This window comes from Dermacentor variabilis, chromosome 5 (genome assembly GCF_050947875.1).
Source record: "Dermacentor variabilis isolate Ectoservices chromosome 5, ASM5094787v1, whole genome shotgun sequence".
Lineage (NCBI taxonomy): Eukaryota > Metazoa > Arthropoda > Arachnida > Ixodida > Ixodidae > Dermacentor > Dermacentor variabilis.
In genome coordinates, this window is record NC_134572.1 from 5,470,194 (window position 1) to 5,482,558 (window position 12,365).

General features: G+C 48.8%; 2 protein-coding genes across 2 annotated transcripts in view; both read right to left on the reverse strand.

Annotated features, from left to right (window-relative positions):
• The window catches only part of TTLL1B (Tubulin tyrosine ligase-like 1B), a 104,197-nt gene extending 102,471 nt beyond the window's left edge, over positions 1 to 1,726 (reverse strand). The window contains exon 1 of the mRNA XM_075691611.1: positions 1,530 to 1,726. The gene's annotated coding sequence lies outside the window, so the exon portion shown is untranslated. The remainder of the gene's footprint in view (positions 1 to 1,529) is intronic.
• Positions 1,727 to 2,434: 708 nt separating this feature from the next.
• Positions 2,435 to 11,804, reverse strand: LOC142582200 (uncharacterized). The gene is made up of 4 exons (XM_075691618.1): positions 11,366 to 11,804; positions 6,574 to 6,853; positions 5,379 to 5,757; positions 2,435 to 4,821 (listed from the first exon to the last, which is right to left on the reverse strand). The coding sequence occupies exons 1-4, from the start codon at positions 11,717 to 11,719 to the stop codon at positions 4,695 to 4,697; spliced, it is 1,140 nt and encodes a 379-aa protein (XP_075547733.1). The 5' UTR covers positions 11,720 to 11,804; the 3' UTR covers positions 2,435 to 4,694.
• Positions 11,805 to 12,365: the final 561 nt, after the last annotated feature.

The following is a 12,365-nucleotide window of genomic DNA, read 5'->3' on the forward strand; positions in this document are numbered from 1 at the left end:
CTCACGGTAGCTTTAGAAAGGTATGGGAGCCGAAACATCTCGTCTGTTTTAACGTTTCATTGCCATAGTCAGTGTCCGCTCTTTCTCTCATGCAACATACGATTCTACGTTGTACTGTACTCACGATAGCTTTAGGAAGGTATGGGAGCCGAAACATCTCGTTTGTTTTAATGTTTCAATACCGTAGTCGGTGTCCGCTTTTGTTCTTGATGCAACATACAATTCTCCGCTGTACGGTACTCACGGTAGCTTTAGAAAGGTATGGGAGCCGAAACATCTCGTTTGTTTTAAAGTTTTAATACCGTAGTCGGTGTCCGCTTTTGTTCTTGATGCAACATACAATTCTCTCCGCTGTACTGTACTCACGGTAGCTTTAGAAAGGTATGGGAGCCGAAACATTTCGTTTGTTTTAAAATTTCAATGCCGTAGTCGGTGTCCGCTTTTGTTCTTGATGCAACATACAATTCTCCGCTGTACTGTACTCACGGTAGCTTAGAAAGGTATGAGAGCCGAAATATCTCGTTTGTTTTAATGTTTCAATGCCGTAGTCGGTGTGCGCTTTTGTTCTTGATGCAACATACAATTCTCCGTTGTACTGCACTCACGGTAGCTTTACAAAGGTATGGTAGCCGAAACATCTCGTCTGTTTTAAAGTTTCAATGCCGTAGTCGGTGTCCGCTCTTTCTCTTATGCAACATACGATTCTACGTTGTACTGTACTCACGGTAGCTTTAGAAAGGTATGGGAGCCGAAACATCTCGTCTGTTTCCTTTTAAAGTTCCAATGCCGCAGTCGGTGTCCGCTTTTCATTACCAAGGAAGGAGGCGCTAGTAATGTTTACTTGGTACTTTTACGGAGTAGTTCCCCTAACAAGCATTGAGCCCCCACTGTTTGTATATTTTCGCAAGTGGGCTTCTTGTCCCGGTGAAAAGGATTTCTCGTCTTTACACGTGCTTCAGCTAAAGCTAAACCTTTAGGGACTAATATGTTCTGGCTGGCTGCCAAAACTGCGGCAATTGAAACTTCACCTCTGCTTCACCTGTCTCTCTTTCTCCGTCTTCGACGTGGAGTAGCAAGCGCTGCTCCGATCGACCGGCCTGGGCCTTCTGCCGTTTGGCCTTCTCAAGATTTGCTTAAAGAAACAAATTTACAGGTGTTGGTTCACCTAAGGGGACATTCTATATGAAGGCGCTAAATACATACATACATACATACATACATACATACATACATACATACATACATACATACATACATACATACATACATACATACATACACATAGGATTTATATGATTGGCCAAACCCTTGACACAATATAAGCCTTAGAGAGCCATCATCGAGTAATTTCATATTCAGCTAATATCGGAATGCATCAGTTGAATTTTAGTTATTGCCGCCTGAAACGTATTCTGACGATGCAAGTCAGATATGTAATGTTTTATCTTCCCAGCGCGCATTTGTTCTTCTTTGAGCACGTAAACTCATGATGGACCTGTACATGAGCGTGGAAAGGGCGGGACGCTTACAGTGATGGTCATGAAGGGCGCAGGCAACTTCCGCATACGCCGCCGTCATACTGCAGGTTGCGGTTGCAGGCAACGCTGGCCTTCAGCTCCGGCTACAGCCAACCTTCGCCCACGACGTGCATGTCGCGGTCATCTAGGGGACATCGAGTCCTCTGTCGGGCTTCAAGGGACTGTAACTGTGTGTCGACTGCGACGTTGCTAAAGGGCATTTGCCCAGGGAGCATAGACGCGGAGTAAAATGTCATTTCACGCTGCAAATGTCATTGCTGACGAACGCCTTTGTGGCGATGAGTCGCCGACTGCCTGCAGACAGTCGTAGTGATCTCCTGCAATGATAAGTGACGAAACAGCAGGGCTGAGAAGGAACAATAGCGCGAGCCAAGCGTCTGTATATGTGCTGCTATGGGGGGAAGTGGGCGGTGGCTACACCTCTGGTTGACGACTAACATTTGCTCTTTGAAACCTCTATTAATACTTCATATTTTCGTTGAGATAGGAAATAGGAGAGTCCGACTCGAGACATTTCAGCGTGCCGGTACCCATGCAGCTTCGTTAATGCGCGGTTACCTTTACTCTAAAGCTTTCTCGACGAACTCATTTGCTCTTAGATATTATTCGTGGCAATGACGATGCATCCGCGCCTCATCTAGTGTGGAAGGATCGTGAATATCTTCAGTTATCATGGTGAAGTGCCCATATCACCTCTTAAACGCAACAAGTGCAGCGAGAACCGTTGCAACTGGGTCGTGTGTGCCGCTCACACCAGTTCCTAACTCTTTCGCTGCACCTTTACCTTTCGCCTGTTGTAGTGTAGCAGACCAACTTTCATGCCTTCGCTATTTCTCTGTTTACCTTCGCACCAAAGGCAACAACTAATTTGCCGTTTCAAAGAAAGTACACGTAAATATGTTTTGTCGAGATCTTTATTAAATAAAAACTGGCTCAGTGTAACACTTAAGTAACATTTCACAGACCACTTTCAAATCAAAACGCAATCACTCAAATATTGCCGGAGAGGTGAACGATCACAAAATGGCATCGAAGTAGCGCGGGCCAGGTGTTCCCACAAAGCTGGGAAATACATTATTACTTTTCAATCGCAATTTCGTTGATAGCAAGGTACCAATACACTTGATAGGCAGAGTTTCTCGCGGGGCTTGTCAGGGCACGGAAGCGACAAAGCGAGGCGCTCTCTCGACGATTACAATTCCAGCGCTACGCGCCGAAACCACAACAAACTGATTTTCCTTGCTGGGTCAGTGCACTCCTATACCGACACTGCCCAGCCACGCACACACGCACTGACTATGTCTATGATGTACACTTCAACGTTGAATAAAAGCCTATTCTATTCTATTCTTCTTTGCTTGACACCCGCACTTATAAAACTACCCTAAGCAGTTGTACGCACGCTGGCAAGATACGTGCCACCATATCCAACACTCTGACTTAAATTTAGAAACCTTGAACACCGAATGCGTAATTAATAAAAAAAGAATAGCATCATTTCTTCGCTAGCTGAAACCAAACGAACTTTTGCCGCTCCAGCACAGAGGTCACATATACAACATACAACGTCGACGGCGGTCGTTATGTGCGACTTGCGGCAAGCGCAGAAGCTCTTTTTGTGAGCTCGCAACCCTGGCAGCTCATAAATTAGAACAAATAAGCATATAAAGAATAGTTATCGGGAAATTTGATCACAGCGCATACAATAAATCTTTTGGACTACTATTTCTATATACAAAGTTTGTACATGGTAGAGAGAACATGTCGAGGACCGCACGGTCACAAAGGAAAGGTCAACGTTAGTTATTTCACCACTGTCGAAATCACCAACAGATTGATTGCAAGGTTCAATAAATTGAAAGCAGTACATCCTATGTAATTAATAAAAGTCAGCCGAATGGCACCAAAGGTGTGAGTAGGAAGGTGTAAGAGAGCCAGCTGCGTTAACGACGGTGTACGACACCGGGTGGCTGCACCTTCCAGCGTTGTGTTCAGTTAATCCAACGGGCCCACGGTGCCAACCGAAACACACGGTGCCTCCAAGGCTCCGTTCTTCCCATGCGCCTCCTCGCGCATGTCTCATATATTTTTTTTAAAGCAGGAACTATTTCTGGACATTTGGCACTTTTCCTAATCTAAACAATGAATCATATTCATTCGCTGTCACGCATTCTATAATTAGGTTACCTCGAGCGCTACTCTGTGCTGATGCCTGACTTCCATGTGGTTATACGAAGAAAAACACGGCGTGGTCTTTGGAAAGAGGCGCAAATTTACTACCTACGAGCGAAAGTCTGTTAATACCAGCACACGAGAACGATAATCCTACGATGTGATGAATTGTAGGTCTGCGTGGGATTTTGACTGCAGGATCTATCCATAACAATCACCGCGTTCTCCCTCCAAAACCAAAGTCCCACAAAGTAACGGGACAGAAAGACTAAGCCTGTCACGTAGAAACGTCTCGAGTAAAGATGCGTCATCTAGCAGTGCATCGGCGAATAATGTATAAACAAAGGTGAAGTCTTTGCTACTGCCCCGAAAAGCCTGAGCGACGTAAGCCAAATTGATTTGTACTTTTGATGACTGCTTTGAAATGGCCGGAAATTCCGACATTCACATGCGAAGTCACGCATCGCCGCTGGTAATCCGTGCTCAACGTTAGAAGTGTGGAACGAGGAATTGAAAAGGTAAATTCATCTGCCTTGACAAAGTCGACCACGCTCCCTACGCCTATCAGCTGCGGAAATTATCTGAAGGTCACGGTTATTCTCTAGACGCACCTTTACAAATAGAACAAACTAACTTGGCGCTGTTTCTTGCCTTTGTGAGCGTTGCCCGACACTGTTTAGAGTCGCGGTGCTCTGGGCTAAGCGCTGTGGTTTCGAATATCCCGCTGAACGTCGGACAGAAAGGAAGCAAGACCTAGCAAAAAGGGCCGGCAAGAGTCGTGGCTTTTACGTGGAGAGGAAAAGGAACGAGAAAACAAAGTGTGCAATTGTGGTGGGGGAGGGGTGGAATGACAAAGAATGACTCGTTTTTAGCAGAGGACCGCAGCCGGCAAGGTTGCGAGACCCCTGCCTGTCGGCTCGGCATGTTCTCTCTGTCTTTTCTTTAGTGTCTTGTGTCGCTCGCGATGGCGTCAACTGACGTCGCTCAGTATCCGCCACCGGCGCCTCCCTGCTGGTGAAATCCGCCTCCGTATCCACCGGCTCCTGAGGAACCACCGCCATACACCTGGGCAGCTCCAGCCAGACCAGACGCTGCGCCGTAGCCTCCGGCGCTGCGCAATGGACGCGAGAGAGTCGGTGACGAAACACTTAACAGTAGCGGCGATTATAGCATCAGAAGTACTACGGAATGAAATTCTTTATTCGTAAACAACAAAATATTACATTGTTGAGGTTTATTGTTTTCGCTAGCATTCGGAAGAATGACCCTAATCAGAAATGAGAAACGCAAACTCGGGACATTACGCTACTGACATGTACTACAGCGCAACGGCACTAGTAGGAAAAACAGCCGGTAACAAAAGCGCTTTTCAAATTATATCTATTAAGAGCACTTCTATAACTATAAATCATGAAATGCGTTATGAACGTAAGGAATATCGGCCGATGGCTGAAACAAAAGCTTAAGTCTTACGCCACGCTGCGTACCTCCATCTGAACTCAACCGCTTTGCTGTATACCAGCTGCGGCACGATTGCGGAGTCTTATACTATAGAGCACTTCAAGTGGTTTAAACACCACGGATGAATATTTCTCCAAGTTCAACAAACGGATGAGGAAAGCAGTTCCTGCGTATAGTTCTCTCCAGCCCCGACAGCTCTTCACTCACCCTCCTCCATAGCCACCGGCGCCTCCGTAGGACACCCCGAGTCCGGCTCCGCCAGCTCCAGTGGCTCCGGCGCCATAGCCAGCTCCAAGGCCAGCCGCTCCACCATAGCTAGCACCCTGGGCGCCGAGTCCTCCGGAGGCGGCGTAGCCCTGGCTCGCGGTGGCCTGGGCAGCCCCGTATCCGCCGGTTGCCTGGACTCCGCCGACGCCCGCACCGTAACCGGCATGGTTCACGTTGTTAGTGAAGTCGAAGGAGCCGCTGTATGGGCTCGCGGCGCCGTACGCTCCACCGGCTGCGGGAGCTCCTCCATACGCTGCCGCGCCGCCCGTCGCGGCACCGCCGTAGTCGCCTCCGCCGTAACCTCCGGCAGGAGCGACACCTATCGCGGGAGGAGAAAGAGAGTACAAGCCTCACACCTTGGTCCAAATATACACAATGACGTCATCCTCGAGAGCTCGAACATGGAAGTGGTTCTAGATGGCGGACACTGCAGACGACGGGACAACAGCCTGTTTCCTGGCCAGCTGAGCAACTGACCTAGACATTGTGATTTTGTGTCTGAAAGCTTGCCATCTCTGTCTTTTACACAATGTTCGGCTTCGAAAAGAAGTCAAACGGCATATGTAAGAAGAAAAAAAGCCGCGCGTACCTGTTTTGCTCGCATATTGCTTGTTCCGTTGTCAACACTGGTCGCCGTGATGAGCCCTATTCATACACTGAAGCACCTACAAAAACAGTGTGTGGCGGAGGCTCGGTAACCATGCTTCTCTCCTACTGAACATGAGGTTAGAAGTTCGATTCCCGTAATTCTTTGTTGGTCTGGCCAACAAAGAATTAAGGGAATTACGGCAAGATTTCCTTAAGCCACGCAAACTGAGAACTTCGCGCCTAGGATGCCTCGATCCGCGCGCCTCCGGAGGTGTGCAGATTCAGACCTTATTCACGCCGTTTCTGCCCAATTGAGGTGTCTCGGGTTCACTTTATGCAGGATGATAAATATGACTGAAAGGACCAGAGGCTCAGAGCTCTCCTCTCAACAAACAAGCCAGTTAACATTCGACTGTCATGAACTCGCTTTCATGAGCAGCCTGGTAAGGTTTATCCGGGGTCTTCCCTCCTTTGATAACGTGTTTCTCGATCACAGCTTAGGCGTAGCTCTGAGGTGTTGATACCCCGTCAATTAACAAATACTAACTCGACCCGGTGTAGGCAGCTCCGCCGCCGGGCGCTCCGCCTCCGTAGGCAACTGCTCCGCCTCCGTAGGCCCCCGCTCCACCTCCGTAGGCCCCCGCTCCACCTCCGTAGGCACCCGCTCCGCCGTAGCCTCCAGATCCGGCGCCACCACCGTAAGCCCCGCCGGCGCCCGCTCCGCCGTAGGCGCCAGCTCCGCCGTAGCCGCCAGCTCCGCCGTATCCTTGCTGGGCAAGCACCGCCGAGAAGGCAGCGCAGACCAGCACTATGCTGTATAGATTCCTCTGCGAAGAGAATCGGACAACACGTGCTTATGCATGAAGAAATGTTGCGAATTGAGTTCATCATCGGCAAATCAATTCTGCGGAAGTCCACTGGGTAGAAAAGATTCGACGAAAGAGGAAAAAAAAATGTCATCCATCCGACAGTACCGTTAGCGACTGAGGAAACCCATCCGGGCTGGTTTCTCGAAAAAAATCTTTGCAGTTGAAAGAAGAAAAAAAATGCACATCCCCCCCACTGGGCGATTCGATGTTATGTGGAAGATATTGCAGGTATATATAGCTGGCTAACTGACATCCTATGGGTAAGATTCTGCAAATCGTTACTAGGTGAATCAACGTGTTTGTGCAAAGGCGAGCTCAGGGCTAGTGTCGGGCGGACATTTTTCTTCCCTTCATAACTTCTTCGTTGCAGTATCACCCGAACGGAATAACTGTGACAAATGCGTCTGTGATGTTTCTGATGGATCAGTAGAACAAATAATACTGAGCAGCTAGGTTAAGTGATAACTGTCATTATGAGCAGCAATATATACGTGTAATTCAGGAGGTACTAATACATATGAGGTTTGGGTTAAGGTAAAATATTTGAATTAGAGAAATCTGCAAGGAAACATTCCCAAATATTCGTAACAGCCTCAAGTTTGCTATGCTTTATTTTTATATCGTTGATTGAATGTCTACCGTGTGTCACGCTGTGTATCAAAGCACGGAGGCGAGTGTCGTTGTTTCGGAGTAGTTCGCAACTTGCAGCGGGATCCTTCGCTGTGCATGATATATTCATGACATCCTACTCGACTCACCTCATTTAGGCGCACCTTTATTGCCATTCACATTGTTATTGAAGTGGAGTACACGCTAGGAAACAGGTCCTGTGAGCTAGCCAACTTTATTGAAATGCATACAGTCTCTTGTAATCGCTTACCTTGCCGTCCTTGGCGCAGTTTAGAGCGCGCACAAACCACCCACATTCGACTGACGAAGCCGGAAGAAAGCGCGTGAACGACTGCTGCTCGCGGCTGGAAGAAAGTTAAATGCTGGGAAATCAGCTTCGCAAGTAGAAACTGCCTCGCAAGTTTTACACATCGGTCACAGTAGCGAATCGGCTCTGCGGTCAACATGTTGTGCAGCGCGACCAACCAGTAACGAAAAACTGGACACTAGTGTCCTATGTCCCGAACGCAGCGACCTTGTCCCGTTCGTATTTTGAGCCTTATTTATTGCAATTTTGTGTCGTGCTCACGCATATGAGTCTGAGGTTATACGATAATGTTTTATAGTGTAGTTATCCTCATTAGGCATGTGTTTCTACTTATATTCTTGCCGAGTTAGTGGTTGAACCAAGCAGGTTGCTATTCAAACACCATGCACACAGGTAGGATCACTCCTGATATCACGTGCCAGCTAAAGGTTTGCGAGTGGTGGCACTGGCTGACACGCCCAGGGTTCCAGTAGTAACACATAAAATACCCCATAAAGTGGACGGGAAAGCGGCGCCGCGGTGGCTCAGTAGGTAAGAGCATCGCACGCGTAACGCGAAGACGTGGGATCGTTCCCCACCTGCGGCCAGTTCTTTTTTTCATGCATATTCATTTCAATTAATTTATCATTTGTTAAATTCAATCAGTAAGTACAAATAATTTCCCCTATGTTGTCCTCGGTGTACTTGTTTGTTGGTTTCTTATAATATGATGAATAAAAATCGGGCCCCTTGGTTCCCTTCCTTCTAATTCTGCCAGGATAAGAACACATGATTAGAATACTCACAACATGCTTCGACACCCAGCGCGGTTAGTGTTAGCAATGTAGCAACGATGTAAGTGCAACTCTACGTATTTTAGGGCAAGCATCATGCTCTGAGGCGCTGAAAGTCGGTTGCAGTGTCAGCCAGTGAGCGCAGTATTATCTTTTTTTAATTCCCGCTCTTTTTCTGGAACGACGCAGCACGAGACAATTTTGCTGAGAACAGAAGTTATTAGCCATAAAGAGTTTGTCGAGCGTGCCCATCCGTTCGCAAGAATTTCGGAGGATTCTCTCGAAAAAAGAAAAAAATGAAATATGCATCTTCAAGCCGGCCCCTAACTACTATCCGACGTCGCCTTCCGCCCCGATCAATCACATAAGCTAGGAAATGGGCTAAAAGTGTCCAGAGCCGGCTGAGCTGTGCCAAATAATGTGTAGCATGAATGAAAGAGTATCGGAAGTGTGGCTGGGAGCGCAGGGATAAGTGTGTGTGTATATGCATATGACCGCAGCCTTCGCATTGACTGACCCAGGTAGAAAGGCAGAAAGAAGCTTAGAACAAAAAAGAAAAAGAAAAGGAGAAGCACCCCAGAAGCAGATGCGGGCTGTTCGAAGATGCCGGGAAGACGGTGCAGCAAGTCGAAAAAGAAGCGAACAGGGAAAGGAAAAGGGCCATGAATAAACGTCACATTAATGCGGCGCGCAGTAATTTTTGTCGGATGCACTACTGTGTACGTGACTGGCGAAGTATAAGTAAAACGAAGGCCGGACAACTGAGCTTCGCTACTTCAGAACGAGTTTCATGGTCCGGCATACTGTCTTGTGCCAGGCTGATATTTCTTTCGCTGACTGCCGCATTCTTAAAATCGACTGCTAAGGCCATCACCTCCGAATATGTAGTCGCCAACACGAGCTACAAGCTACGTGTTTCCGTAAGGCCTCAGGACTCGCGCACCTGGAATATTGCAGCTTTGCGTACTCAAGCTGAACTTATATATGATGGCAGACATACATCGTTGTTCTCACGCCACGCAAAGTTCTTAACCCCCCCCCCCCCCCCCCCCCCGCCCGATAAGCGAAATACAGCTCAGCTATCAGACGCATACGCGGCGCGTGAAACCCAGTTATAGCTGGCTGGAACGTGGCTACGCTACTACCGAGCACCATTTCCCAGTTAGGCCGCGTTTACCTCATACTATTTCTGTTACTCAGCTTGCGCCCGCTACGCCTTAAATAGCGGCGTGAACCGGTACGCGCATTAAGCGGTGCACCGAGCTGTGCCTTGCTGTGCATGTGCACATTTAGCAGTGCCCTCGCGTGCGTAAACGTGGAAAGAAACCGGAGCTACGGCTCGTGTAATTACCATGCGAGCCCAATGTTCAACAGGGCGGATTAGCGTGATGTCCTGTCATCTATGCGGTACGCCTCTAGGCAAATGCTGCTGCAGTACGTGCCTTCCCCGAGAGAGTCATCAGGTCATCACCACGTCGTTTCTAACTCACTTTCAGTTTACCGCTCATCTCGTACACGACGCAGCCTCTCGATACAGTGGGAGCAGAACACGACGTTGCATATATTTATGCTGAAAATGGAACAGAGATTGTTACATCTAATAAATTGCCACTTGTACGTGCCGCACCATGTCCCCAAGGAAGCGCTATCAAGCTGTCATTATTCAGAGCCTAATTTCGCGAACTGAAGAATCCTTCAGCCATTACACATTAGAAAGACTGTTCACGCGTGAGTCAATTTTGGGCAATGAAAAATAATGATCAATACTGAACGTCAAGCCTCCGACGCTAAGGTGCCAGGACGACTCCAGCCTCGTCAACCCTTGATGAAAAGTCAATTTGTTGTAATAAATACAATCGATAAACAACAGTCACGAATCTGCAGAATAACCGTCACGGCAGGCTGTAACATGTAATTCATTATGTAGCTGTAAAAGTTCTTAACTGGGATTGATGATTATTGCTGGCATCGTTTATGAATACCCGCTATTTCGGCGCCCCGGCCCGTGTCCAGACGACATTGGTTACTACATAGTTGTCAAAAAAAAAAAAAAAAAAATCCCACCGTGGTTGCTTAGTGGCTACGGAGTTGGGCTGCTATGCACAAGGTCGCGGGATTGAACCCCGCCATGGCGGCCGCATTTCATGCGAAATGCGGCGGAATGCGAAAACACCCGTCGTGCTTAGATTAAGGTGCGCTTTAAAGAACCCCAGGTGGTCCAAATTTCCGGAGTCCCTCACTATGGCGTGCCTCATAATCAGAGCGTGGTTCTGGTACGTAATACCCCATAATTAAACAATTAATTAATTAATTAATTATTCAAAATGAAAAGCGTCAGACTTCATGGCTCAGGCTTACAGATGTATGTATTTCTTCTGACGATACTCCAATAGGCTGGCACCTCACACTAGCGATTTGTGCTGGCTGACTCAAATGTGCAAGTCGTATCCTACGGTGATCTCGGACGACGCTCCGGCCCATATTAAAAAAAAAGACAGAAATTACAGCAATAACACCCGTTGTCACGATCACCTTCAGGACGACCAAAGTCTACGAGCTACTTGAAAGCTTTCGGGTTTAGCAAGCTGATGCGGTAGTTTCTGCTGAGTGTAACTTCCGGTAAACCGCTTCCAAACCATGGGTACTACTGCGTGCCCACTGATCAACATAGCTGATGCTTTGACGTTTTGGTGGAAGCGAAAGCTCCGTCTAATATACCCCGCCGGAGAAAGCAAAATTCAAGGAAGAGGCGCCACTCACGTGCATGTTTTGGGCTGTGAGTGTTCCTTTGACGCGAGGCTGCTGCTGTGGCGTCGTCGACGATGGCGTTTCTGAACAGATCCAAATGGAGGTTTGCACGGGGAGAACAAGGCCCACCGAGTGCGGCGCTGTGCTTATAAGCGGGGGTGGTGCGAGGTTGACCTCATTCCCGGAGAGGGAGAGCGCGTCGTCTGGGGGTCTGCGCAATGGGCGAGGGCCGCTGCGAGCGAGCAGTTGTCGCTGCTGCTGACGAACGAAGCCTCGTGGCGGCGCCGGCCGGACAATTGAATGGGCCACTCGAGCGGCGAGGGCTACCACGAATGTTGGCCCCTTCCGAAACTTCACTCCGTGCATGCACCGTGCTGCTGCTGGTAAGGAAATTCATCGGCGTGCCAGTAGAAGACCACGTGGATCATGCTTCGTACTCACACCCCCTCGCCCTTTCTCGCTTTCATGTTGTCGTTTCCAGCTACTTCCCCCTCCTCTCCTTCAACTCTCCCACGAAGATTGACTTCGGCCGCCACCTTAAGAGCGCCTCGCGCTAGACTCTGCAATCACCGCCCTTTCCCGAGCAATAGTTTGTTTGTCCGTTGCTCGTTTCCAGTTTTCCCAGGTGCCCTCTCTTCTCGCTGCATTTCCTCTCGCCTTTATTTTTTTTATTTCCGCAAGGCGGCTCAACGGAAGCGGGGAGAGTATCGGCTGCCCGCTTTGTCCACGGGAACCCGGCGAAGAAAAGCCGGCTATATTTGTGTTACGTGCACACCACACGTGGTCCGGGCAAGCTGAGCGCCGCATGGATACCGGTCCACTGTGAAGCCTTGACAGATTTTTCCTCCAAATAACGCCTTCGCACGCGCAGCTGACCGGCCCGGGCCGGTTGGGTTGCGGGCCGTTTGGCGGCCGCCAGGAGAGCGTGGAACCGCCTCGTGGCCAGCTGCGAGCCAAAGACAAGCGAGCCGGCGCCTCATCTTGTATCGGAACGCCTTAAGTGGAACGCATG